Source organism: Folsomia candida, unplaced genomic scaffold (assembly GCF_002217175.1).
Source record: "Folsomia candida strain VU population unplaced genomic scaffold, ASM221717v1 Fcan01_Sc069, whole genome shotgun sequence".
NCBI lineage: Eukaryota > Metazoa > Arthropoda > Collembola > Entomobryomorpha > Isotomidae > Folsomia > Folsomia candida.
This window is the reverse complement of record NW_019091261.1, coordinates 209271-236695: the sequence shown is the minus strand read 5'-3', so window position 1 is coordinate 236695 and position 27425 is coordinate 209271. Positions and strand designations below refer to the sequence as shown.

General features: G+C 33.4%; 2 protein-coding genes and 1 non-coding gene across 3 annotated transcripts; 1 reads left to right on the top strand and 2 right to left on the bottom strand.

Moving 5' to 3' along the window:
* The first annotated feature begins 845 nt into the window (after nucleotides 1-845).
* Nucleotides 846-1994, top strand: LOC118433680. The gene is made up of 3 exons (XM_035845857.1): nucleotides 846-1074; nucleotides 1150-1637; nucleotides 1713-1994. The coding sequence occupies exons 1-3, from the start codon at nucleotides 846-848 to the stop codon at nucleotides 1992-1994; spliced, it is 999 nt and encodes a 332-aa protein (XP_035701750.1).
* A 12514-nt stretch (nucleotides 1995-14508) lies between these two features.
* On the bottom strand, nucleotides 14509-24054 carry LOC110862806 (cytochrome P450 9e2). The gene is made up of 6 exons (XM_035845863.1): nucleotides 23610-24054; nucleotides 22958-23104; nucleotides 21570-22258; nucleotides 16713-17092; nucleotides 15290-15541; nucleotides 14509-14759 (listed from the first exon to the last, which is right to left on the bottom strand). Exons 2-6 carry the CDS (start codon nucleotides 23063-23065, stop codon nucleotides 14587-14589), a joined length of 1602 nt encoding a protein of 533 aa, XP_035701756.1. The 5' UTR covers nucleotides 23066-23104; nucleotides 23610-24054; the 3' UTR covers nucleotides 14509-14586.
* Nucleotides 24055-25014: 960 nt separating this feature from the next.
* On the bottom strand, nucleotides 25015-25086 carry Trnam-cau. Its single transcript has one exon. It is a non-coding gene; the product is annotated as a tRNA-Met (tRNA).
* Nucleotides 25087-27425: the final 2339 nt, after the last annotated feature.

Here is a 27425-nt window from a genome sequence, read left to right as displayed (position 1 = left end):
TGCTGAATTACACCCATCGCTACACCTGCGAAATTTAATACATTTAATATATAGGCTACCTTCGTAAGGTTTTGTAAATTTCGTAAGCATAAGCTGCCTTCGATATGTCCCCAAGTTTTGTCCAAAGTTAGTAAGTTTCGAAAATTTACGTGGTTACGTACTTACGAAGGTTGACGTGAATTGCCTCAAAGTTTTCATTGCATAACAATCATCAAATAAATATTTCGAATTTTCGGATTTTGCTTATATATTTACGAAGAAATTAATTTCAAGCTTTTAAGAGAGGCTTTAATATTTTTTTATTAATCATTTTAGAAATAGTTTGACGTCAAATGTAACATTTTGTGATAAATTGCTACCAATATATACGAATAAGATTGCTCGGCATTATGTATTATATTTCTTCTTCCTCCAACTACATATATCACTGTAATAACTGTTGTAGTGATTGATATCACGTAGTGTGTGCAGTCCCATATTTTCAAAGTGCATGCGCACAATGAAAAAGTAAGAAGAAGGAGCCCTACTTGCCACGTCGCGGGTCCGGTAATCTTCACTGTTGATTTCATGGTAGTGTTGTGCTGTCGCCATCTTAGCCCGTGAAAAATTGTAATTTTTTAAAGAAGATTTCCAGTTTTTTTTTCAACATAAGAGGTCTCATTCGGTCACCAGGTAAGTCTAGAGTAATTCCCATGAATTGAGGGTATTTTTATTTAGAAAATATAATTAATTGTGAAGAATTAAACAAAATAACTCCGAGCCACCTTGAAAAGGTGACGGAGACGTGGTGTCCCGCGCTGGCCCACATTAATTTTAATTTCCGATGTTTTTTGGTTTTAACAGCCATGTCGGATTATAACGAGTTAAAAGGTCAAGTAGAATCAATGTCCATATTTATTGCGACTCAGCAAAAAGAGCTGGATTCTTTGAAAGAAGCAGTAGGGAAGAATGATATTCCTCAAGGACAGACTCCAAAGGACAAGGGTTGGTCACTTGGTCTCTCAGACGAGGAGGACAATTCTCAGGAGAAGGAATCTGAGAATTTTGCAAATATGTTTCAAGATAAACCACATGGTAATAATATTGCACGAAAAATAAAATATAATTTTATCTCTAAGTTTAAAATCTAAGAATGAATTCATTAATTAGATGGTCAGGACGATAACGAGCTGGTAGAGATTATGAAAGATATTGAGGGCAGCATTGAATATGGTCCCGATCTGCTTCCACAAATCTCTGAGGGGTTTTCAAAAACAGTTAGTCGTCCTTTGACAAAGGAAACTGCCTCAAAACTCAAAGATCAGATAAAAATTCCGTCCAACTGCAAGGGTTTTGCTGTTCTGAAAATGAATTCTGAAATCTGGGCCCATTTACCTACGGGGGCAAGGCTGGCAGATATCCAAACTCAACAAGTTCAACAATCAATTAGCTTTGGTCTAATTACAATGGCCGAAATTGCAAATGAGGTTGCCACTCACTCAAATGAGATCCCTCAAGAGGTGAAGAAAAGGATTTTGAAATTAGCTATTGATGGAGGAAATATTTTGGGCGATCAGCTGCAGGCGAGCAATATGAAACGCCGTCAGGAAGTGAAAAAATTAATTAATCCAGAGTACAGTGCAATTTGCAACAAACAGGTGATTATTATTATTTATTTACTCAATATGTTACATCGTAATAATATTCTGCAATGAGAAATAATTGATAAACAGTTGCCAGTATCGGAATATCTTTTTGGTGACAATTTGAGCGAAACTTTAAAGACGTCAAAAGCAGCTTCAACTGTTATTCGATCGTCAATGACAAGGACTACTCGGTTCCGTCCATACAATTTCTCAAGAAATACCGGAAATTTAAACTTCCAACGCCCGTTCCCACGATTCCAGACCCATCGAGGGACGCAAGGGCAGTTTCGAGGTCAAACTCGGGGACAATTCAACCAGCGAGGATTCAACCGAGGAAATTATCCACAACGACAATTTCGACAACCATAAATCAAAATATTACAAATGAGAAGGCAGGTAGATTAAGATTTTATGTAGCAAATTGGAAAACTATAACTTCTGATGATTTTGTACTTAAGGCTATTTCGGGCTATAAATTAATATTTAATCACACACCTAGTCAGGCCAAAGAACCTAATATCCCTAAAATGAATGAAGTTGAATCAGGTTATATTGATTCATGTATTAATGAGATGGTTAGCAGTGGAGTTATTCAAATCTCTAAAGAAGAGGAAGTTCAATTTTTATCTAGCATTTTCACAGTTCCTAAACCAGACGGTTCTCGTAGGTTTGTTCTTAATTTAAAACTTTTAAATAATTTTATTCTGGTTGATCATTTCAAAATGGAAGATATAAGAACTGCACTCGCATTAGTGACACCAAACTGTTATTTTACCGTTGTTGACCAGAAAGATGCTTATTACATGATTCCAATGCATAAGAGTTCTAGGAAATTTTTGAAATTTCGGTGGAAAAGTATTCTATATGAATACTTATGTCTTCCATTTGGATTGTCATTAGCACCATGGCTATACACAAAGGTTTTAAAACCTGTTCTGGCTTATTTGCGATCCAGACTTATAGTTAACGTATCATATCTCGATGATTTGCTAACAGTAGGAGAAACATATGCAGAATGTCAAAGGGCTACTCAGATAACAATTTCATTACTTAAATTCTTGGGTTTGTCAATTAATGATGAAAAATCAAGATTGATTCCTTGCCAGAGAGTAAAATTCTTAGGTTTCTTAATAGATTCAGAATCAATGGAAATATCTTTACCGGACAAAAAGAAAACACGAGTATTAGAAAAATGTCAGGGTGTCATAAATATGAGTTCTGTTCCTCTTCAAAATTTAGCTGAGTTGATTGGTACATTAATATCATCGTGTCCGGGAGTAGAATATGGCCAAATATACACTAGAAAGTTAGAAATGGAGAAAATTGATGGCCTTTTTATCTCAAATCAGAATTATAATCACAAGGTCACCATTTCTGATGAAGGAGTCGCAGATTTAAATTGGTGGATAAAGAATATTTCTCATTCTAGAAAGAAAATCAGGCAGGAAGCATATTTTTTAACCTTAACAACAGATGCATCTCTAACTGGCTGGGGTGCAACGACAGCAAGAAGATCAACTAGGGGTCATTGGAATTTCAATGAGGCTAAAAGGCATATTAACGAACTAGAGTTACTTGCAATGTATAATGCATTGCTGGCGTTGGTAGATTTTACAGATAAATCAGTTCTTATTAGGTCAGACAGTACCACTGCAATATCGTACATAAATAAATATGGGGGCTGCAGGTCCTATCAATGTCAGGAGCTTGCAAAAATTATATGGCAGTGGTGTGAAAAGAGAAGAATTATAATATTTGCTTCTTACATTAGCACAAAGGATAATATTGTTGCTGATTCACTTTCACGTTTGGATATCGATAGTTATGATTTTAAATTAGGGGACAAATATTTTTATAATATTTGTAACAAATTAGGTAGCCCCGTAATTGATCTCTTTGCCTCCAATAAAACAAATCAATGTGCTCGCTTCGTTTCTTGGTTCCCTTGTCCGGACGCTGAATGGGTGGACGCATTTACTAAACCATGGGGAGAATTCTTTTTTGCATTTCCTCCCTTTAAATTACTCACTCGAGTTTTAAAGAAAATCAGGGAAGAGCATTGCCAGGGTATTGTAGTTGCCCCAAATTGGCCAAACCAACCGTGGTTTCCATTATTTCATAACTTAAAGATTTCAAAAATAATTATTATGAAACCTGCTAACGATCTTCTTTTTTGTCCATATTCTAATAGGAGTCATCCACTGAGTTTCAAGACAACATTAATGGCAGCACTATTGTCAGCCAATCATTTAAAATATTGAATCTGCCAGATAACGTCATTTCAATTCTAAAGTCATCATGTAGTGCCAGTACTTGGAAACAGTATGAATCTTCTCTTAAAAAGTGGATATCGTTTTGTAATGTTATGAAATGGAATGTATATGATAATGAATTGTCAAAATATTTGTCGTTCTTAGCTAACATGTACGAGTCAGGTTTAAGTTATGCTTCTATAAACACTGCTAGATCAGCTTTGTCAGCAGTTTTTCCCGATATTGATAATTGTAAAATAGGCGAACATAGGTTAATTACTCAGTTTATGAAGGGTATTAGTAAGTTAAGACCGCCCACACCTAAATATTCATTAACATGGGATTCCAGTAAAATGCTCGATGTGTTGAAATCATTAGATAGTGAAACAATTCCATTACGAGAGTTGACTCTTAAGGTATTAGCATTATTAGCGTTAGTTACGGCTCAAAGAGCACAAGTGTTTTCACAAATACAGATACACGACATTTTATGGGGAGATCCAATTCAAATCAAGATTCCTTCAATTCTAAAAACAACTACGATAAAAAATCCGAATCCAATTTTAATCATCCCTTCTTTCGAGAACAAAAGTTTGTGTCCGATTTTCAATTTGAAAATGTATGTAGAAAAAACTAAAATATTGAGAGGAGAAAGTGCTAATTTATTCATATCTTTTGTTTCTCCATACAAACCGGTCACATCTCAGACCATTAGCAAATGGTTATGTAAAACTTTAGATATGGCTGGAGTTGATTCAAGTATTTATACAGGTCACAGTTTTAGGCACGCTGCGACCTCAAAGGCATCAAGTCGTGGGGTAAATGTTGATGCCATTTTTCAAAGAGTTGGCTGGAGCAATCGTTCAAATGTATTTGCTAAACATTACAATAAGAAAATAGATGATAGAACCACTTTTGCAAATTCTTTGCTAAGTAATTAAATTAAAATAATGATATAATATTTAAGTTTGTATTTACATATGTAACAGGTCAAGGATGCCTAGCAAATTATTTGGTAGTAAAAACTGTTTAAACAAGTTACATATTTGTTCGGTTTTTTATTTTTTCGAATTTCATATTTACTTTAAACAACTACAACAGTTATTACAGTGATATATGTAGTTGGAGGAAGAAGAAATATAATTGTGGATTTAGCGAGGGCGGCCGTAGGCCACGTGAAGCAAAATCAAGATTATATGATTCTTCCGGAAACGGAATATATCACTGCCCTCCATCCCTCCCCCACTAATTAAAATATGAAATTCGGTGACTTTGAAATAGTGAAGATTACCGGACCCGCGACGTGGCAAGTAGGGCTCCTTCTTCTTACTTTTTCATTGTGCGCATGCACTTTGAAAATATGGGACTGCACACACTACGTGATATCAATCACTACAACAGTTATTACAGTGATATATTCCGTTTCCGGAAGAATCATATAATCTTGATTTTGCTTCACGCGGCCTACGGCCGCCCTCGCAAAATCCACAATTGTATTGGTCTTGAAAATTTTTGAAAGCTTGCAAAATCGCAATTTTTTGCAACCGCAGGGAAGTAAATTTACCAATTTTTACAAAATTAATAAAATATTACTCGTTCGTTATCTGTGAACGCTTAGAATAGGTTTGTCACCTGACTTTGCAAGTTGGTGAAAATTTTCGGAAGTTTGCGCCGTTAATTAAAGCGTGAAATATTTTTTTAAGGTTTTGAAAGTTTGTTAATTTTTTGATAGACTTTAACGTCGGAAATTCATTATGATAAATATCTTAACAAATTTAAGTTAACATCAGATAGGACTATTGAAGGGTAAATTAATTGAAATGTTGGGCTAAAACGTCAAAAATTGTTAGTTAGGTACGTAGTTTAATTCTAAAAATTCTAGGTTCAACTTTGTTCTCATGGTAAATAAGTGGGGAATTTTTTGTCGTCAAAGAATGATAACTTTTAGTTCACACTCTCCGAGGTTTTTCGTAACATCGTAAAATTTGAAAGCATTTTTGAGGCGATTTTTACAAGGCGGTGGAAGCTTAAATCAACTTCAATTCTCTTCCCGTGCTAAAAAATCGCATATTTTTCAACTTTGCCCTCAAATACTTCGACTAATTTCAACCATTGTACAAACTATCTGAAGAAACGTTGGTTGTCCGTATTGACTTGGACCACATAATTGCAAAATTTCCACCAAATCGGAGGATTACACTTCACACCATCGCATTCTACTATAAGCAAAGTTTGAAAAATTTGTTAAATGAAAAAATGTAAAATTTTCGTGCCATTGAAAAGTTTTGTAAGATTTTATGAACTTATCATCTTACGATTAGGGGAATTACTATTGCTTTTAGACTCTCCATCCACCCAAAAGAGCTTTGGATCAAGCAAGTCCGACGTCGAAAAAAGGCGTCCAGGCACGACGTCCAAGAATCATATTAGCCGACAAGCCGAATTATCCTATTATTTAACACCAGTTTATTTTAGTTTGGCGTTCAAATTAGAAGTAGAAGTCACTCAACTACTCAAATTCTTGCCACGAATTGAATAATTTGAACGCCAAACTAAAATAAACTGGTGTTAAATAATAGAATAATTCGGCTTGTCGGCTAATATGATTCTTGGACGTCGTGCCTGGACGCCTTTTTTCGACGTCGGACTTGCTTGATCCAAAGCTTTTTTGGGTGGATGGAGAGTCTGAAAGCAATAGTAACATTGCAAAAATTAACGTTCGGAAATAATTAGGCAATTCATGGAGATCTTGGTAACATTGTAATACCCGTAAATTCTATAAACTATCAAAATGTTACCAATATTCGCAAAAAAATCAACTTTACAAATTTTTGCGAAGTTGCTCAGATCAAGGGCGTCTCTATTTTTTAAAGTTTGTAAAATTATTTTACAAAATTTGCCGATTTTAGGAGACGAGTTTTTTCATACCATTCACCCCTAGTAACCGCGAATTTTTACCTCCCTTGACCCCGAAATTTTTATCTACTGCATGACGTTAATTCCTGGGCCATGAATTAAAAAATGGTGTTCCCACCGGAATTATTCTGGACACTTTTTTATGAAAATTGATGTGAATAACCTTTCAAGAAGGGATTTTGAGTTGTAATTTGCATTTTTGAGTTGTGGCGAGCCACCAATGTTTATAGCCGAAAATAGCCAACACGCCGAATTTTAAAAATGATTGTAATTGCATGAAAAGTTAGACAAGCATGCAGTAATACTTGCATATTAGTACGTAAACTTGCAAATATTGATTATAGCGCCTAAAGCGCCTTAGGAGCCGATTTTGGGCGGGAAAACCAAAAATCCTTACAATGACTTTAAATACACAGCAATGACAATGAATAATTATCCCGTGAGAGGAAATTGCTCGAAAATAGACTATGGCGCATCTGGTGAATAGAAATCAATTTTAAGCGGGAAAATTAAATTCTACTAATTCCTGGCAATCTCTCAATTTTTAATTTTCCCGCCCAAAAGATATTTCAGCGGCACCCGATACGTAGTCATTAATTTTGAAGTAGTTTACCCTACCGGCAAGATTATTTGTGATATATAATTAAATCCATGCGATGATGCAATTCATCAAACTTTTAGTTTTCTCGCCCAAAACGCCCGTTTGTGCTACATGCGAGCAAAACAATTTCTCTAATCTTATCGTAAAGCGTTGTTGAAATAAATCGGTGTCGAAATTTCCTTGCAAAAAACAGTTTTCACAACTCGGCGTGTTGGCTAGATATAGCCACTTGGCTATAAATTTATTTTGCATCCCTTTCCAATGTTATTTCCTAAGAGACAATTTATCTTCCCGCCTAAAGGGCGGGTTGTTGACTCATAACTCCTGCTTTGCTTTGCTTGGAGAGGCAATGACCTAATTTTTTCCGCATACGACACATAGTCGTAGGCCGGTGTGAACGGAAAATACGCCACATAGTCGTATCCGTTGTCAAGGGTCAATACGACACATCGTCGTATTCCAGTGCCAAGGGAACTTACGCCACATGGTCGTACTTGGCGTAAAGGTCAAATACGCCACATAGTCGTTATAGGGGCGAAGTGGTTAATGACTGTAGTGTTTAATTGCGTCAATATTTTTAAAAATTTCGATTACGCAAATTATAATAATTTACATACGAAATGTTAATATATTTACCAATGCAATTTCTGGGTCCCATTCCGAACGCGAGGTACGAGTATGGATGTCTTTTTGCCTTATTTTCATGGCTGAATCGTCCCGGATCGAATTTCTCGAGATCTGGATAAATTCGGGGATTCATGTGAATTCCGCCCTCGGCCGGGAATGACCACGATTCAATATTTCACAATGGTCACGTCAGAATCAGGAATTGTGTACTCAACACACTTCCGCTCCGATCGGGTCACGGGTGGGCAGAAAATTTTTTGAAAATTTTTTGAAATTTTGAACTATTATGTACAAATGAAATAACCAACCAGGAGGGATCTAACAAATAATAAATAGCGGTATAATAAATTTTGCTGTTTTACTTTTGTGAAATTTTGCTGTTTTACTTTTGTGACGTCGAATTCAGAAATTCAGAAAATTTATTTTTCATATAATTATGAAAATTGAGAATTTTGACTTTAAATAATTTAAAGATTTGAAACGGATATTACGAAATTTTGAAGTAGTCTTAACCAAACTTAATGGATACCTAAATGTTGTGTTATCAAAGACCTTTTTTGGCGTAACACTTGTTCAATTTTTCAGAAATTTATTTTTTTTTGTAAAATTCTTGCAAAAATACAAAATATTTTATTTTTTACATTTCCAAAATTTCAAATTCGAAAATTTGACATTTATTTTGTAATGTACTTGAAATGAGCATGTCCATATATTTCAATCTGACCACGGTTTCGTACTCGATTTCTCCCCCGCTCGCCTCCATCGACGTTTTCACTTCGTCGGAAACCTTCTCTTGCACGTCAAAAAACACGGTGAGGCGGTTTTAAGGCAGTGCATACCCTACACTTTATTCCCGCACATTTCATTCCCCCAGACTTCATATCCTCACACTTCGCACCCAGATTTGAGGGTGGGAGGGAATGAAACGTGTTGGGATTAAAGTTTGAGGATATGAAATGTTGGGGATGAAGTGCCCGCACATCCAGTGAGCAATTCATGTGGGAATTTGGTCCTCAGCTCATCTAAGCGGTGTTTTTTTAACTAGCTGTAATTTTCCAAGTTTTAAATACGGCGTCTAATTCTCGCCAAAAAAAAGAATGAAGAAATTCACACAATTCAATGATCTCTTGCTTCGGCTAAAAGTCTTTCCTCTCTTCGCCAGATCTTTCTCTAGAGAATGATGAAAATTTAAGAGTGGTGGTGGTGGGTGGTCAAAAATAATGTTTCAAAACACAAATAGTAAATTCACACTGTAATTTCAGATTGGGTCACAACTTATCTGATTAGGTTTTTCGAACTGTAACTTGCCAATTTTTTTAATGTGGCGTCTAATTTTCGCATAAATATGATAAGGCAATTCACCCTGTCATTGATAACTTGGAAAATCTGTACCTTTTAAAATAATTGTACTTCCAATCATTAAGCGAAGATAAACTTTAAACTCTAAACATCCGAGTGATGAGCATCAATTCTTTTGCAAGAATAAATTCTAAAATCAACACCTAAAAATTAAATATGGTATGTTAGGCAATCCTAATAATTCATTCTTGACTTTGAAGTTTACCAAAACTGATGTAAAAAATCGTATTTGTAACATTACAAAATTAAACTTGCCACAAACGATTCGTTGCAACGGTCAGAAATAAATATGCAATATTAATACATATGTCAAATAATTCACTCTGTAATGCGAAATTGTAAACTTGTAGAGATTTCTACCATTTTTGCAAAGATTATAAAATTTGAAAAAATCGTTGTGCAACACTTTTACCAAAATTTACGCTAGGTAAAATTAACTTCAGATAGATTCTCTTACAGCGTTATTAATGCCAGCGTGCATTAATTTTTACTTGTTTTTTTCTCCACCAGAATTTTGCACAAAGGTTTCATTTGATACCTAATCTATTGGGATTAAAGATTCGACTTCGACTGAATTGATTTGTGACAAAATTCTTCCTGTTGCGTTAGGACAGAGCATCAATTTTCGAAAAAGGTTCACCAACTTTTTGATTTCTCCTCGTAATATTTCCAAATTGGTGGGAATGTTTGGAAATTATGAAGTTTGAGAGGTTAGCATTGTTAAGATATAATTTTTTTTAAGTTTTCAGGAATGGTTTGATTCTTGAATTTGGTAACTTTTAACGCCAAATTAATTATCTAGAATATTATGCATTGTTAAGATATCAGTTTGTCCAGATTTTTAGGAATGGTTGGATTTTAGGTAAATTGTAACGCCAAAATAATTATCTAGAATAGTTTGCTTACGGTTTCAATTAATAGATGCGTTCGTTGTATACGACAATTAATACAAGATTGTGAATGAAATTGAAATTCACTCCGATGTTTGTAACCCAGTAAATAATTTTACAAATTTTTACAGAATAAATTAAAGCTGCGTTCGCTAACTGCGTAAGAATTACGAATCGAAACCAGAGTTTCTTTCGTAATTTTTGCAAATTGGTTGAAATGACAATTTTAACGATAAAAGTTAATTATTTAGTCTGCTGAAGTAATCAATTATTTCAATTGTTAGATTTTATAATTAATCTGTTATCTGCCTATTAAAATAATCGGGTTATTCGAGTTATGATAACACGCTAAATAAATTTGATCAAAATTTACTCAAGGTTGAGTAAAATTTGCGATGACACAACTGGTTGTGTATAATTTACCAAATGAAAGTTAAAATTTATCCAACGTTGTAGAAATTTCGCACAACCTTGAGTAAATTTTATCTTTGTTGAGTAAATTTTGCACAATCAATTGTGTCATCGCAAATTTTACTCAACTTTATTTAGAGTGTATTAAACACCTTCGTTAAGTAGGGATATGACAAAATTCACGTGGATGTTTGTAACTAAATTTGCAAATGTTTGTTTTTTAGCCTTATTGGTATCATAAATTTTTGAAAGCTTGTTACTCGAAAACGGTAGTAATAATTTAATAAATAGTTTAACTTCAAATGTAATATTTTTAAATAAATGTAAACTTTATTGAGGATTGAGTTTGGTCGGTTGCACTTTTAGAGATCATAAATTTAGTAACATGTTGTAAAACATCCTGTAAAATTTCTGCATTTTAAAATTCTTGATGAAAAGTTTTCATTTAATTTGCAGGAAAATTATATATTTTTGCATTTTTAATTTTAGAAAAAGGTTTACGTCAAATATAAGATTTTGTAATTACCTAATTAAATTCTGGGAAAAATTGAAATCGGTATTTCGAAGGAAGTTTTTCTAGAGAAGATAACTTTAGTTAAATGTGTTTAGTCGCGTTTCAATTCAATTTATTTCACAGTAAATAAAGTTGAGTAAATTGCCACCAAAGCAACTATTGAGCAAAATTTACCCTGACAAAGGTAAAATTTACTCAAGGTTGAGCAAAAATCTTTCAACCTTGAGCAAATTTTACCTTTGTCAGGGTAAATTTTAGTCAATAGTTGCTTTCGTGGCAATTTTACTCAAAACTGAGTAAATTTTAATCAAATGTATTTGAAACAAAGTTAGAGTCAGATGGAAGAGAGTTCATTTTCTTATTACGAACTTTCGAGCAATTTACTTTTAATTATCTTAGCAAAATATGTATGTTCAATTAAAAAACATCATCATTCCGCTAAAAATGATTTACATCTACGTGCAAGTTCAACTTTTTAATATAAATATTCTTGAAAATTTGTTCGTGACGTTAAAGTTGTCAAAAATGACGCAATTTATTTGCAATAATGCAAAATTAGACGAATGACACGAGCCTTTGTAACTGTCACAAATTAATATACAAAATAATAATATGCCAAATAATTCACTCGTAAGCTTGCTGAGATTTCCACCGCTTTTGCAAAGATTGCAAAATTTAAAAAAATATTTGCTCAGTTCAATACTTTCACCAAAATTTACATCACGTGAAATAAAGTTCAGATAGATTTCTTACAGCGTTACAAATGCCCGCATGCATTTTTTTCTACGTCATCACGCTTTCGTCCAGGTCTAACGTCTCACCTAATATATATTAGGTTCATCCGTATTAAAGATGACTATAATTAATTTATGACCTCAAGGTTTGCCAAAACTAAGATTCTTCTAAACATTAAAATTTTAGTGTCTCAAAATTTCACCAGCTCCCAAAAAATTCCGTATTTTTACAAAGATTACGAATTAGGAAAATAATTATTTTTCCTCTTCACAAAATCCGTCCTTTTTTTATTTGGACAGAACACATATTTTAGCGAGTTTATGAATTTTTTGCTAAATGTGTGCCCTTCATTAAATTTTTGATCTTTCCTTCGTACTCTTAATAAATTAGTAGGCATGTTTAAAAACCTTCCAGGTTTGATAGGTTAACATTGTTAAGATATCAATTTATCAAGGTTTAGAGAAATGGTAAATTTAAACGCCAAATTAATTATCACGAATATTTTACTTGGTTAGATACTTAATTCCAAGATGCTTTGGTTGTATACGACAAATAATACAAAATTGAGAAGGAATTCACTCCGATGTTTGCAACCCCGTAATTAATTTACCAATTTTTACAAAAGAACTTAAATATCGGTTTGCTAACTGTGTAAGAATTACGAATTGTAGTTCGAGTTTCTTTAGTAATCTTTGCAAATTGGTTCTAATGACAAGTTTAATGGCAAAAGTTAATTCGTAAGACTACGTTATAAGCACACTTTTAAAATCGAGTTACACACGCCCTGCAATGCAATTTTCATCGTTTTGAGCTTAACTTTTAAAAAATTAGTTAAATTTACAACACTCTTAGAAAACTGGTACTAAATAATTCCAGATCGAAATGCATGCATATATGACCCTGGGAATAACGGGTATTACCGTTTGGTAATGTTGTGGTAATGAAAAATTTACGATTCAGAAACAAACTATTACCAATCCAGTAGGAAGTATTACCAAATCAATGTCAGTACGAGTATGTAAATATGTGACTCTACCGGATTTTGAACAATGTATAGTATAACAGAAGTTGTATTTTAGGGAAAAAAATTGGCTAAAAACATTGTTCAATTAACCAAATTCATCAACCAGATTAAATATTGCCTGACGTCCCAAAGTGAATAAGAGAAGCTGATTGGGTTCAAGTGTAGATAAAATTTTTCATAGTTTTCCCCGCACCATAATCATCTAGTGAATATTTAGAATTTTTCGGATTTTGAAGAAATGAATTTAAAGGTTTTAGAAAGAAAATTGATACATTTTTGGATTTTTTTAATTTTAGACATAGGTTGACGCCAAATGCAATATTTTGAAATAAATGTAAACTTTTATTGAGGATTGAGATTGGTCAATTGCACGTTTAGAGATCATAGTTTTAGTAAAATGTTATAAAAAATTCTATAAAATTTCTGCATTTTTTTTAAATTCTTGTTGAAAAGTGTTTATTTAATTCGATCCTATTTTTCCTTTAAAATTTTTAAAAACATGTTGCGTGCAAACGGTAACACTTCCAAGGAAAAGTTTTACATGTTAACTAACGTCTCAAAGGGTTGAATTGTGGATAAGTTTTGTCATAGTTTTCAATGCATGGGAATTATGAAGTAAGTATTTTAAATTTTTCGGATTTTGCTTATGCACGAAGAAATGAATTTCAAGGTTTTGACACAGGAAATTTATATATTTTTGTATTTTTAATTTTAGAAATAGTTAGACGTCAAATATAAGATTTTGAATTAAAATTTGTGAAGGATTGAGATAAATCGATGCAAGTTTTTTTAGAGCAGTCAAATGTTATAAAAAATGATGTACAATTTGTGTATTTTAAAATTCCTGATAAAAAATATTCATTTTATTACATCCCAACTTTCCTGCAAATTTTTTAAAACTTGTTGCGTGCAAACTGTTGACTGTAATATCTCAGAAGCCAATTTTTTTTGCAACCGCAGGGAAATAAATTAACCAATTTGTTACTAAATAATTGAATCAAATATGTATCCTCTATCGCTTGGAGCATGTTTGTAACCTGATTTTCCTTTCTAATTTTTCGGAGGTGGTGAACATTTTTGGATGGAAGTTTACATTTCAGGAGCCTATGATTAAGTTGAATTGTGTGTGAAATAATAAGGTTTTGTTAATTTTTTGGTACTCTTGAGGATCAAAAATTTAAAATATCCTAAGCATTTAACTTAATTATTAGACAATTTAGGAGGATCATTTAAAAGTAAAGTAATTTTGGTAAATGTTGGGCTAAAACGTAAAAAAATTGTATGTAGTGTAATTATAAAAAATGCATGTGCGACTATTATTCTCCTGGAAAATATTGATATATTTTGATGGAATAATTTGTCTCATAAAAAAAGTAAGCAAGTTTATGCTATGCAAGGTTTTTTTCGTAACATTGAAAAATTTGTAAGTAGCTGACAGGACAGATTTCGAAAAATTACGCTCGAAATCTGCATAGACTTTCATTAACTGATTTTTGGAATTTTTTAAATAAATTTTGTAACTATTTTTTGCGACATTGCCAACAACTTGTTTAGTTAATTGTGTAATTAGTGATTTATTAGATATTTAATAATTCCAGTAATTTATGTAAACATTTATAAACCCGAGATTTCTTAGTTGTGAATTCTTGGCGTGAATTTCAACTCCAAGTTGGCAATTGGTCGGTTTAATCCCACTTTTGTATCGATTTTGATCGGAATTGGAGTTTTTGGAGTTGGTTCGATGTGAAAGTAGTACACGAAATAGGCGATGGCCACTTTCGCTTCGAATAATGCGAATCTCATCCCTGCAACAATAAATTGAAATTAGGAAAAAATTCAGATTATTAATTCGCTGAAATTGTGGGTAAAAAATTGGTTTTTCATGTTAGACCGTGAAACTTTTGTGAAATTTTTGTCACTAGCCTTAATTTAAATATTCTCACGTAAGCAAATTTTTGCAAAATTTTGGTGTAAGATTTTATAAACTTGAGCATCTTACGAAGATGTGATAAATCCATCATGGTATTTTTAGAGTAGAATTAATATTGAACAAAATTACGTTCGGAATTAATGAGGTAATTCACGCAGGCCTTGCTAACATTGTAAAATCCCTAAATTCTGTAAACTTACAAACTTTTTCAAAATTTTACAAATATTTCTGATGAAAATTTTAAAAAATTGTAAAAGTTTACAAAATTGTGTTACAAAATTTACGCATTTTACAAATCACTGCGTTAATTGCTTCAATATTGTTCAAAATTGCAATTCTAAAACTTATTTTCAAAATACGATTGTGTCAATCTTCATAATTTACAAAATATATAAATATATTTACCAATGCAATTTCTGGGTCCCATTCCGAACGCGAGGTACGAGTAAGGATGTCGTTTGGCCTTATTTTCCTGGGTAAATCGTTCCGGATCGAATTTTTCGGGATCTGGGTAAATTCGGGGATCCATGTGAATTCCGCCGGCAGGAATGACCACGATTTGATCTTTCACAATGGTCACGTCAGAATCGGGAATTTTGTATTCCATGACACACTTTCGCTCCAACCGGTTTGCGGGTGGGTAAAGGCGCAAAATTTCTGAAAATTTTGAAATACTTTTTGAAATTTTGAAAGACTATAACAAAAAACTAAGAATACAGTGGTTAGTCATCCAAATAATCAAAATCTTTTTGACGAATTTTGGTGTGTTACTTTTAAGGCGACTAAATCAATATTTTAGTAGAATTATGAAAGTTAAGAAATTTGGAAAAAGTTTTCGAAATAATTTTTCAAGTTTTGAAATGAATATTATTAAAATTGGAAATATTTTTTAAACGCAAAACTTAAATACGTAATACCAACATTCAGACCAATGTCATCTAAGGAGTAGAAGGTCACTACTTGTCGGGCCCCGATTTCGATCTCCTTTGGATATGTTGTAGTACCACATGAGTGTAGAAAAAGTGAAGGAGGGTTAGACTCCATGAGCCCATTTACGCCCGCCACACCCCCTCAAAGGCGCCCAAACCCCCAGAGTCGCCGCACTAAAATCATCCCCAAAAATCGAGTTTTGGTCAGATTTTCAAAAAAATTACATTTTTGTGACCCCAGATAGTTGCTCTATTATATCCAATAGCAAACTCAACTTTTTTGAAATTTCGAATTTTTTCAATACATAGCTTGGTCAGAAAATCTTCGAAAATATTGAAAATTTCAAAAAAGTTGAGTTTGCTATTGGATATGATAGAGCAACTATCTGGGATCACAAAAATGTAAATTTTTGAAAATCTGACCAAAACTCGATTTTTGGGGATGATTTTAGTGCGGCAACTCTGGGGGTTTGGGCGCCTTTGAGGGGGTGTGGCGGGCGTAAGTGGGCTCATGGAGTCTAACTCTCCTTCACTTTTTCTACACTCATGTAGTACTACAACATATCCAAAGGAGATCGAAATCGGGGCCCGACAAGTAGTGACCTTCTACTCCTAAATACTTTATTGGTTTTATTTTAGTACGCATCTAGGATTTTTTTTGGTGTAAAACTTGCTCAATTTGTCGCAAACTGATTTGTAAAAATTGCGAACATTTTCTGTTTTAAATTTCCAAAATTTCAAATTCAAAAAATTGAGACTGATTTTACTATGTATCTAACTTATTCAATTTTTCGCAAGCTTCTGTTTCTGAAAAAATGTAAAAGCTGGAATCTTACATTTTCTTTTGTAAATTTCCAAAATTTCAAATTCGGAAACTTGACATTTATTTTGTAATGTACCTGAAATGAGCATGTCCATATATTCCAATCTGACCACGGTTTCGTACTCGATTTCTTCCCCGCTCGCCTCCATCGATGTTTTAACTTCGTCGTAAACCTTCTCTTGCACATCTTGATGAACGGCGAGCAAATAGGCCGCGAAATTTAAAAGAGCGCCCACCGTGTCGAATCCGGCCGTAAAAAAGACGAAACTTTGCGCAATTGTGAGATTATCGATGAACAGTTTTTTCCCCGTAGTTGTCGCAGGTTTTAGATCGGTTTTGAGGACGGCGTCCTTCTCGAAAGTGTCGAGTTCCTCGGTTCCGTCAGATTTCAATTCTCCCGCTCTGGCTTCGACTAATAGTTGGAGAAAATCGTTCCTCTTTTCGCCCGTGGTTTCTCTGGAGAAAAATGAAAATTTATGAGATGTGGCTAAAAATACGTACTGTTTCAAAATTCACTGAGGCGGTTTTAGTGCAGTTCATACCCCACAGTTCATCTCCCATATTGTATTCCCTCACATTTCATACCAAAATGTGAGGGATTGCAGTGGGGTGGAATGGAATGAAATGTGCTGGGTATCAAAGTGTGATGATATGAAATATCCGGAATTAAATTTTAGGGATGAAGTGTGGGATATAAAGTGCCGAGGCACTCATTTGAGGTAATTTACGCAGTCATTTGTCATCGGGATCTCCGTTACCTAATCAGCCTTTTATAACTGCACTCTAAATAAAATCATTACCAAATCATTACCAAAATGCACACGTATATGACTCTGCAGAAACGGTAATAATAACCACCGGCTGGTAAAGAAATTTATTGAACCCGAAGTGGTAATAAAGAACACTTTTTGGGATAAAATTAATACCATGATGTATGACAGATGTACTACAATATGTAGTAAAATATCTACCGCCTGGTAATAAACCATACCACTTTGTGAACGGTGTGCTATTCACCCCGGTATTAATGCTTTGTATTACGTATACCCCATTATTACCAAATGTTGTACAGATTTCCACCGAAAAGAATAGATTTTTTTGTTTCTCTTTACAATAATCTTTCAATCAATTATATTTATTGCAAAATCATTTTGAAACATGCTTGCATAATTATATTATTAAATTATTAAATTAAAAAACTCAAATTATAAAATACTTAAATTATAAAATTAAAGTATAATGCAAACTATAGTGTTACATACATACACATGTATACAGATTTACATAAAATTTAAATTAAGCTAAATATTTTAGAGTTTTTGTCGTACACTTATATAATTACCAACCGTTTTACAATTTTGCATTATTTCAAAGCAATCATGTATATATAACTCTTTCACGTTAGCAATACTAAACATAGAATCCGAGTATTTAACTTTAAATGAAAAATAATGTCGATCGAAGTAATCTACATGCAATTCCTGGACGACGAAGAAACAATTGTCATCGTTTGTTAATATAATTTCAGAAATTAATGCAAAGTTTGGATAAATATCTCCCATGCTAAGACATATCACAAAGTTTAATTTATAATTATAATGTCGGTACCATACTTGATTTGATGTAAATATATCAGTTTCTAAATCACAATTTACAAACTCTGGAACCTTTCTTAACAACTCAATTACGTCAAATGAGTTTGAAAAATGGGATAATTTTACACAATAAATGTTGTCACATCTTATTTCTTCAGATGCAGTATTTTTGAACATAACTGAGCTATACTGCTGGTGCCGCATTGCCAAAGAATAACAGATTTGGCTTATCATCTTTAAAAATCTTATCGCCATTCTATTAATCAGCTTGCTGACTGCGAAATCACTTGATAGAATTTTTATATAAAATCCCAGAACAGAGAAATGAGTAAAAACGTGCAGATTTTTACACACATGACGTCACAGGCGAAGAGTCACCTAATCCAACGTTAAATACATATTTAAAAAATACCGTGTTCTTCCGACAAAAACTTTAAAAGCGCTGAGATTATTTTCTTGCTTACTTTACTACCTATTAAGATGGTGTATACATATGATAATTTTATACTTACCTGTTTCCAAAAATTCCGTATAATTTCCAGATGTTTTTATCAGTTTTTTTCCACGGGCAGAATTGGACACGCGAATTAATTTCGCCATGTTGACTCGAGTTGAGCTGAGCGAAAACTAAAAGTGAAAAATGCGCCACTGAGTAGCGTCTCACAATTCATACCAAATGTATTAAAATGCCTGACTCTATGGTAATAAACTACACCAAAATGTAGATCTCATCAGCACCACAACGGGAAAAATTTTTACTACACTTAATGAAAATTATGGTAAAGAGTGTTATCTAAATTTGTAGGATATAATTACCGGCTCGTAGGAATTTATTACCAAAATTATAAAGATAACTTAAAACATTGCGGTGGAAGGCTAGTTACCCGTTTGGTATTGATACGGTAATAACCCCGTATAATTTTTGTAGGACGCGTTATTACCAAGAGCTCGGTAAAGACGGTTATTAAGAATTCTTTACCAAGTTGCTAAGAGTGTGTAATTTGCCAATATTTCAATTTGACGTGTAATTTTCGCATACAAATAATGCGACAATTCACCCAGTCATTGATAACTTTTTAAAATTAGAAAATTTTGTAAAATTATTTTACAACCTTGTACAAAATAAAAAGACGCCCTTGATCTGAGCAAGTTTACAAAAATTTATAACCTAATGTTCCTTCGAAATATTTCTAAAATTTTGTCAAATGCATGGTTTTGGAAGAAATTAATGCATTTTCATTTCAATCAATTAATAGAAAATAGACTAATACCACGAATGACTCGAATCTTTTTAACCAGAAAAAATTAATATGTTGATAGAAACAAGACGAATGTAAGATGTTTATAAACTTTGTAAAATTATGTAGTCCCTCTTTTCAATCTTGCAAGAAAATTAGGTTCACATGGATGAAGAGTTTCTTTTCTTATTACTGCGTTACAAACATTCGAGTGATTTACCTCTTTTGCTGTTCGCAATACATGTTCGCTCATATGAGCAACGAACATTAAAAAATTCACGACCTCACTCCATCCGATGTATCTATCAAATTTCACAAGAATAACGAATAATAATATTTGCAACAATAAAAAATCACAAGTCTTCGCAGCTGCAACAGTTAAAAAAATTAATTTGATAATAATTATGCCAAACAATTCATTCTGTAATTCAAATTTGGTAAGTTTGCCAAGATTTCCACCGCTTTTGCAAAGCTTACAAAATTTAAAAAAATCTTTGTGTCATATTTTTATCAAAATTTACACCAGGTTCTATTTTCTTACAGGGGTTACAAATATCCACGTGCATTAATTTAATTTACATTTATTTTTCTCTATATCATCATAATTTTGTATATTTAGCCCACCTGATATATAATCAGGCGAAATTAATGATTGACTCTGAAATCTTTTCGGAAAATTTCGGAAAATTCGGAAAAGTTTTTCCAAAAAATTCCGTATTTTTGCAAAGCTTATGAGGGAAAATATCATTAGTGTTTTTTTAACTATTTTTTTTACTCCTTACAAAATTCCCCTTCTTTTATTGGGACAAAGCATATATTTTAGCCAGTTTATAAATTTTTGTGCTAAGTATGTAGCTTCACAAATTTTTTGATTTCTCCTGTAATATTTACAAATCAGTGGGAAATTTGGAAATTTGTCAAGTTTGACAGGTTAGAATTGTTAAGATATCAATTTTTTAAGGTTTTCAGGAATGGTTTGATGATGGGTAAATTTTTATTTTGATTTAAATTTTGATTTAAATTTAAATTTTAACTAAATTTTAATTTTTGGTAAATTTTAACGTCAAATTAATCATTTAGAATACTTTACTTCATGATTTAATTAAAGATGTTCAGGTTGTACACTATTGCAGAATAACTGGCTGAATAGGATAAAAAATCTTCCGCTCTACTCAATCTGCTGATCACGTGACAGAGCCGAAAAACCAGCACCGTAATGATGTCGAATTATCCTATTATTTTACGCTCGTTTATTTTATTTTGGCGTTTACATTATTCAATTCTGGTCAAGAATTTAGGTAATTGACTGATTTTTACGCCAAAATAAAATAAACTTGTGTAAAATGGTGCAATGAATTTTGTTTGTGATAACGTGTGCTACGGCGCTGTTCTTAAAATCTCATAATCACCCGTAATAAACTTAAAAGCGGTCAGATTTTGAATTTAAGTCTATCCTATCCAACCAGTTATTTTACAATACAAGATTGCAAATGAATTCACTGAAATTCACTACGTTTGTCATCCAGTAAATAATTTTATTACCAAATTTTACAAAAAGATTAAAGATGTGTTCGCAAGAAATACGAATTGTAGCCCGAGTTTCTTTCATAACCTTTGCAAATTGGTTGAAATTGTTAAGTTCTGCGATTAAATTATCATTCACCATTTAAAATGATCTTCTTTACAATGATTTTCGTTGAGCCGGAATGCGACAAAATTCGTGCGGATGTTTGTAACTCAGTTTGCAAATTTTTTGCAAAATAAATACGTATTTACAAATTTACTAGACTTGTAACCCAATTTTTCTTCACAATCTTTATAAACTTGACGATGCGTTCGTAATTTTACAAAATTTACTACACGAGACCCTCACCAATTATACATTTAACGCAAAAATTTCGCACAGATGTTCGTAAACCAGTTTGCAAATTTTTGTAAGTCACATTCTTACAAATATTTACGACAGATTTGTAAACACCTGCAATTTTCTGGTTTTTGTCCATAATCTTTACAAATCGAGGAAACTTTTGTAATTTTACAAAGTTTACTTACAAACACCTTCACTAATTATATATCAGTTTAATTGGAAAAATTACTCACCTGTTGTACAACGCGGCTCGCAAAATCCCCGTAAAAAAGTTCATAATTTCCGCATCCATAATTTTCAATCCCACCACTTTAGCAAATTTCGGGACAAAGAATATAAAAATGTTCCGAACAACCCTCCACATCGTGACGTCCGAAAGTTTTCGAGCCATTTTCAAAAATTCTGAATCCTTATCCTTCAAAGCATTTGTGTCCATGCCGAACGCCGTGGCGCCAATGACATCAACGGTAAAACGGTTAACGACATCTTGAATGGTGACGAGATGTCCGTTGTCACTGGTCGGATGACTTTGGACGCATTGGACGAAATTTTTGCCGCACGTGTTAAACTGTTCGAACATCTGTTTCATTTTCCCCGTGGTGAACGCGGGACTTAGCACGGAACGGACATCCTTCCATTTTTGACCTTCCAGATTGAGAACGGTTTCTTGAAAGGTGGGTTCGTCGAAATTTATGGGTCGCCGGTCGACAAAATGGTCGAAATCTTTGACGAGAATTTGTTTAATGAGGTCTAAATCGGTGACCATTAAGACGGGGGAGCGGAATTCCATAATTCCCCCAAATCTGGGGGGAGGGGAGGACACGGAGGTAAATTTTTCGTAGTATGCGCGATCCATTCCGATCAAGGTTTTCTTCTTGGTGAAAAGTTCGAATAAGGTGGCTACTTCGGAGGAGTAGACGACCTAGAGAAGGCAGAAAGGTTTAAAGGAAATTTGAGTAAAGTGTGTAAAGTTTGTGAACTGTGCAAATTTTGTACGCTGTGCAAATTTTGTAAAGTGTAAAGTGTTTGCAAAATAATACAAAAAAGAGTTATTTTAAAATTTTTAAATACAAGGTTTACATGAATTTTAAAGACAAAAAATGTATAGATTAATTGTACGCTGTGCAAATTTTGTAAAATGTGCAAATTTTGTAATTTTCAAAGTAGTGGAAATTTAAAGAAATTCTGTGATAATTGTGGAATAGAGTTTTTATATTTCTGAAATTTTTGGAATATTGTAATTTCAGTTTATTTAGTAGATAATGGTTTTGCAAATTTCTTGCAAATTTTTTTGCGCAGCGTAAGACTTCGAAGTCAGTGTTATTTATAACAACAAAATCCTACCGAAATGTTGCTTTAGGTGAAAACAAATGCAATGCTCTCCCTGAGCGAATTTGTAAATATTTTGTTAATTACAAAATTATTTAAAACTATTGTTTTCGAAAAATAATTAATGTAAGGGTATATATTTTTTTAATAATTTTTTGGTAGTAGAATTGTGCACATAATTGCACACTAATTTTGCAGACGTAATAAAAGCATGAAAAATTTCAAAAGTTTTCATGAACAGCGAAACTCTAGGAAAATGGGGATTCGATATGATTTTTAAAAAATGACCAACCTTGACATTCCTTTTCGGCCAGTAAGAATTATTTCTGGTGAGATAAAGCTTTAGGAGTTGGTAGATAAGCACCACCGTCGCCACGATAAGGCCCAGAGTCCACCACATTTTAGAAATGTGTTGTTTTCTTTATGTCCAAATTGCAACCTTAAAATATTTTGAGACATTATTTTCAAAATCAAATATATTTTCATGAAAAGTTCAAAATAATATTCTAAATTTTAAAATTCCCAAATGATTCTTCTCTTTTATTTACTTTTTAATATCACACGTGTGAAATTACAACATGGGATAAAATTATGTTCAAAATCAGTCAGTTCAAATAGGTTTTCATGAAAAATTCGAAATTATTTTCAAAATTTTTGAATTTCCAAATGATTCCTTTATTTTCCTTTTTTACATTAGTTATAAAATTACAAATAAAAAGGTACTAAATTTGTCAGGAACCCAGTCAAATGTTCAAAATCAGTCAGTTCAAATATTTTTCATAAGAAGTTCAAAATTATTTTCAAAATTTTCAAAATTACTTTTCTGTTATACATTTTGATATCATAGTTGTAAAATTAAAAATAATAAAATACCCCGTTTTTTCAAGAATAAAACCGAAGCACACCTACAAATTAAATTATTAACATAAAAAACATTGTTTTACCAAAACCGGCGTCTCGTCTATACGAGAAAATTCAATTCTTTCCGTATTTATAACCACACCACAAATTCGCAATGTTGCAAATTATTGCACAATTTCACTCTGAAAATTGTCTTCTAGAGTCCACGTCTCCTAGAATAATTAATTGTCCGAGTAAACAACAAGCTTGTGATTTATTTAGGAACAAATGCTGACGAAAATGTGTTAAACAACAAGTACGTACGCACATATATTAGTCATTTTATTCCTGCTGGATGGAGACCCCTTTGCAAAAAGGATGTGACCAATTTTCGCCTAAATTTGACCTTCAACCTTCCAGTTTTTTATGCTCAAATTAACACGGAAAAATTACGAGGATACTTTAACCTCTGACACGCACAAATTGATCGCATCCTTTAAGCACGGTCCAAAACTATGTTGTAAACTGTGCCGTATTTTACTTGACAACACGTATTTTGTATGTAACAGTTGGTGGTTTGCTTTGGTTTAGTGGAGATAAAAAAAGTGAGAAGAATAACAAAGCCTTGTGAGACCATGCGGAAAGGATGGGATGGATTTGGACCAGTTTTTTAAAGTAATTGTGGTGTAATTTGATATGAAAATGAGCCATGAAAAAGGATAAGATTGGTGACAACTTAACGATCGACCCACCCCTAACGTAAAATGTCATGGTCAAGGTCGATAGAAGCAAAGCTGACGAGCGAGTCCATGACCAGGCTTAATGAAAATGGCCATGAAATATGTAGCAGGAAAGATCATTTAACATTTTGAACGTAAATAAATAAAGATTTGTGCATATTTTTGCATAATTTTGTTTCCAGTAAAATTGTGCGTAAAGTTTGGAAAAATTATGAATTACTTGTTGTCATGAAAGTGTAAAATGTTTGCAAAATAATACAAAAAAGAGTCATTTAAAAATTTTTAAATGCGCAAAGTTTACATGAATTTTAAAGACAAAAAATTTGTAGATTTATTGTTTTGAGAGCAATTATGCACAAAAACGTAACGACAAAAGATTTGAGAAATTAATTACGCATAAAAAATGAAATGGAGAGATTAATATGTACGGATGAATATTTTCTGAAAAAAAAACTTGCACAAGTTTACTTTCGATAAAAATATGTGTACACATGTAAATATTTGTGCACACTAAAACGTTGACGCAAAAAGGATCCCAAAAATTAATTTAAAATAATAGCTTTGCACAAAATATATCAATCGATATCTGGAGAGACAATTTGTAAAACTTTGCGAAATAAACCTTGCACAACGTTATTTTCGATTTAAATACAAAAAACTTTCCCATACTAAAACATAAATGCAAAAAAATGCTCCCAAAAATTAATTTACAACATCCTCACTCATAAATATGTGCAAATTTGCAAAAATAAAAGCGCAAAAAGATGCTTAGCAAAGCGTGGTTTCGATCCACGGACCTCTGGGTTATGGGCCCAGCACGCTACCACTGCGCCACTTTGCTCGATTGAGTTACTCTGCTGCCTTTAGTGGGTGATGAAGCAAACGGGAAAAAGACGATCGATACGGTGCAACCCGTGCGTAAAGGATGTTGTCGATTTTGGCTGAGTTTATCAAGTCACGTAGAAGTCAAGGTTATATCTTGAGGCTGCTTATCTTCACCTTATAAAATGGGGTTGGTTGGTACATAGAAGAATTGATGATATCCATTATGCCCGGCCCTTTTTGGCAAGAATGTGTAAAAAGACCCTGAAATCTTATAAAAATCATGAAATCTTTTGTAATTTTACGAATTTAAGGATAAAATTGAGATTGAAAATACGATTTTTTAATGAGCGAGTTTTTGAGGACAAATTGCTCTGATTATTATTATAGCATTTTATTTGTAAGAATAAATACAGCACTTGACATGAATTCAAGGGAGCCGTGGTTCGATTCCCGGCTGGGTAACAATTTTTGGCATTATTCGGGATTTACGTATTTGATTTCTAAATAATTGTGCAATTTTGAACCCTTCTGCAGCTGGAGTGTCCCCCAACTCTTCCGTGAGTGACTTCGAGCTTATCGAGGTCACCGACTCCCCAAGGAAGATGGCAATCTCACCCAAATTCCTCCTCCTTGTCGCCACCAGCGTCTCGATTTTGGACCGGATCTCCCCCTCGGATGGTAGTAAGTATCAAAATAGTTAGAAAAAAGTTGTCGCGACGCATGCAGAACAGGGGTCAACGCCGTCAAATTTTGCAGTTAGGGTGGCGCCAAGTTTGCGGATTTTTTACGCCGATTGCGCGGCGACAAAATAACTGAAGGAATAGGACGTCAGATTTATCCGTAGTGGCGTCGCGTAAAATGCTTTGACGTTCAATCGTCGGCGTTGACCTCTGATGCAGATTATATTTTTTTAATGATTTATAATATAAATTTTATATAATTTTATTCAAAATACGACTGATTTCAAACTTAATTGAATATAAAAACCTTGTAAAACTTGAATCTTTTCCTTCTTTCTTCCCACAGATTTACACTGCTACATGTGTCAAGGTAAAGTTCAACCGGGACCAAAGACTGGGAGGCAGGGACCATCCATCCGCAATATATCCGACAACATCGAAATTGAAGGGAAGTACATCGATAAATATTATCACTCCTCAGAGTGCTCGGATTTTAATGAAACGACCAAAGACGATCCGAACAATATGGGAGAATGTCCGGACAATTGGAAGAGTAAATAAAATTTTAAATTTCCTGATTCAAAATTTCCTCCAATTTATTTTGAAGTCTTGTTCAAATCGTTGTTCAAATCAGATCCGTTTTGTTTTGTCCACAGGAAGGAAGGTGCCGGGTGCGAGGACAATCACAAGCTGTTCGGACTACCAAAGTTTGGATTACCGGAGGACATGTCGTGTAACGTGGTCGGGTGCAAATGTAATGACGGAAACTATTGCAACGGTCCCAAACTTCTATTGATCGCAAAGGACGAAGTCAGCAAGGCGAACGATGTGAAGGGCGCAACCAAACTGAGCGCCGTAGTGGTCACCGCCGCGCTGGGGGTCACTTACATGGGGCGACGATCCTCTGGGGGAGTGTGAAGGGGACCAATACCCCGCAAATTCAAATAATACCTCACGTAACGATCAGGTTTCCGGAATTTTAGAAAAAATCAAGGAAGTGTTCGAAGAAACGATTTATTAGTCCTGAGTGCAGTGCAAAATTGCAGTGTCCAATTTTTTTATTACTTGAAACTTGATAAGTTACTTATCATAAGTTATCAATGATAACCAATCCGGCAAAATTATTATAAATAAATTGTAACATCTGCTTGTTTGCCACATTACATTTTGAACTTCAAATTGAATTTACAGAAGGAATTGGAACGTTTTATCGATTGAATAAAAAAGTAACAGAATTTATTCAATTAATTGGTTTCCGCACTTTGTTATGAATATTTTAATATTTTACAAAAATGCGCATTTTATGACTCGCGAGTTCTTAACAAATTAAAAGTTCTCATAATCAATTTACTTCGTATTACGAAGCGACACTTTTTTTTAACTTTCCAAAATCGAAGCTCAATTTATAACTACTGAACATAAATAAGAGTTGTAAGCCTTCCCATTTCAACCATGGCTTGTTAGCTGACTGGTCTCTGTCTAGGATTGTGCACTTTTGATGAAACAATGACGAGATTCGAACTCGAAACTAACTCTGAATTTGTAATCTTTGAATGTAGATTATCATGCCAAATGTCTTTAACGAATCGGCGTTACGCCAGTGCAGCCGTCATATCGGATCATCATTTTAACAATCAAGCTGAGACTACGGAGGGCATTGCCTCGTCGAGAAGAC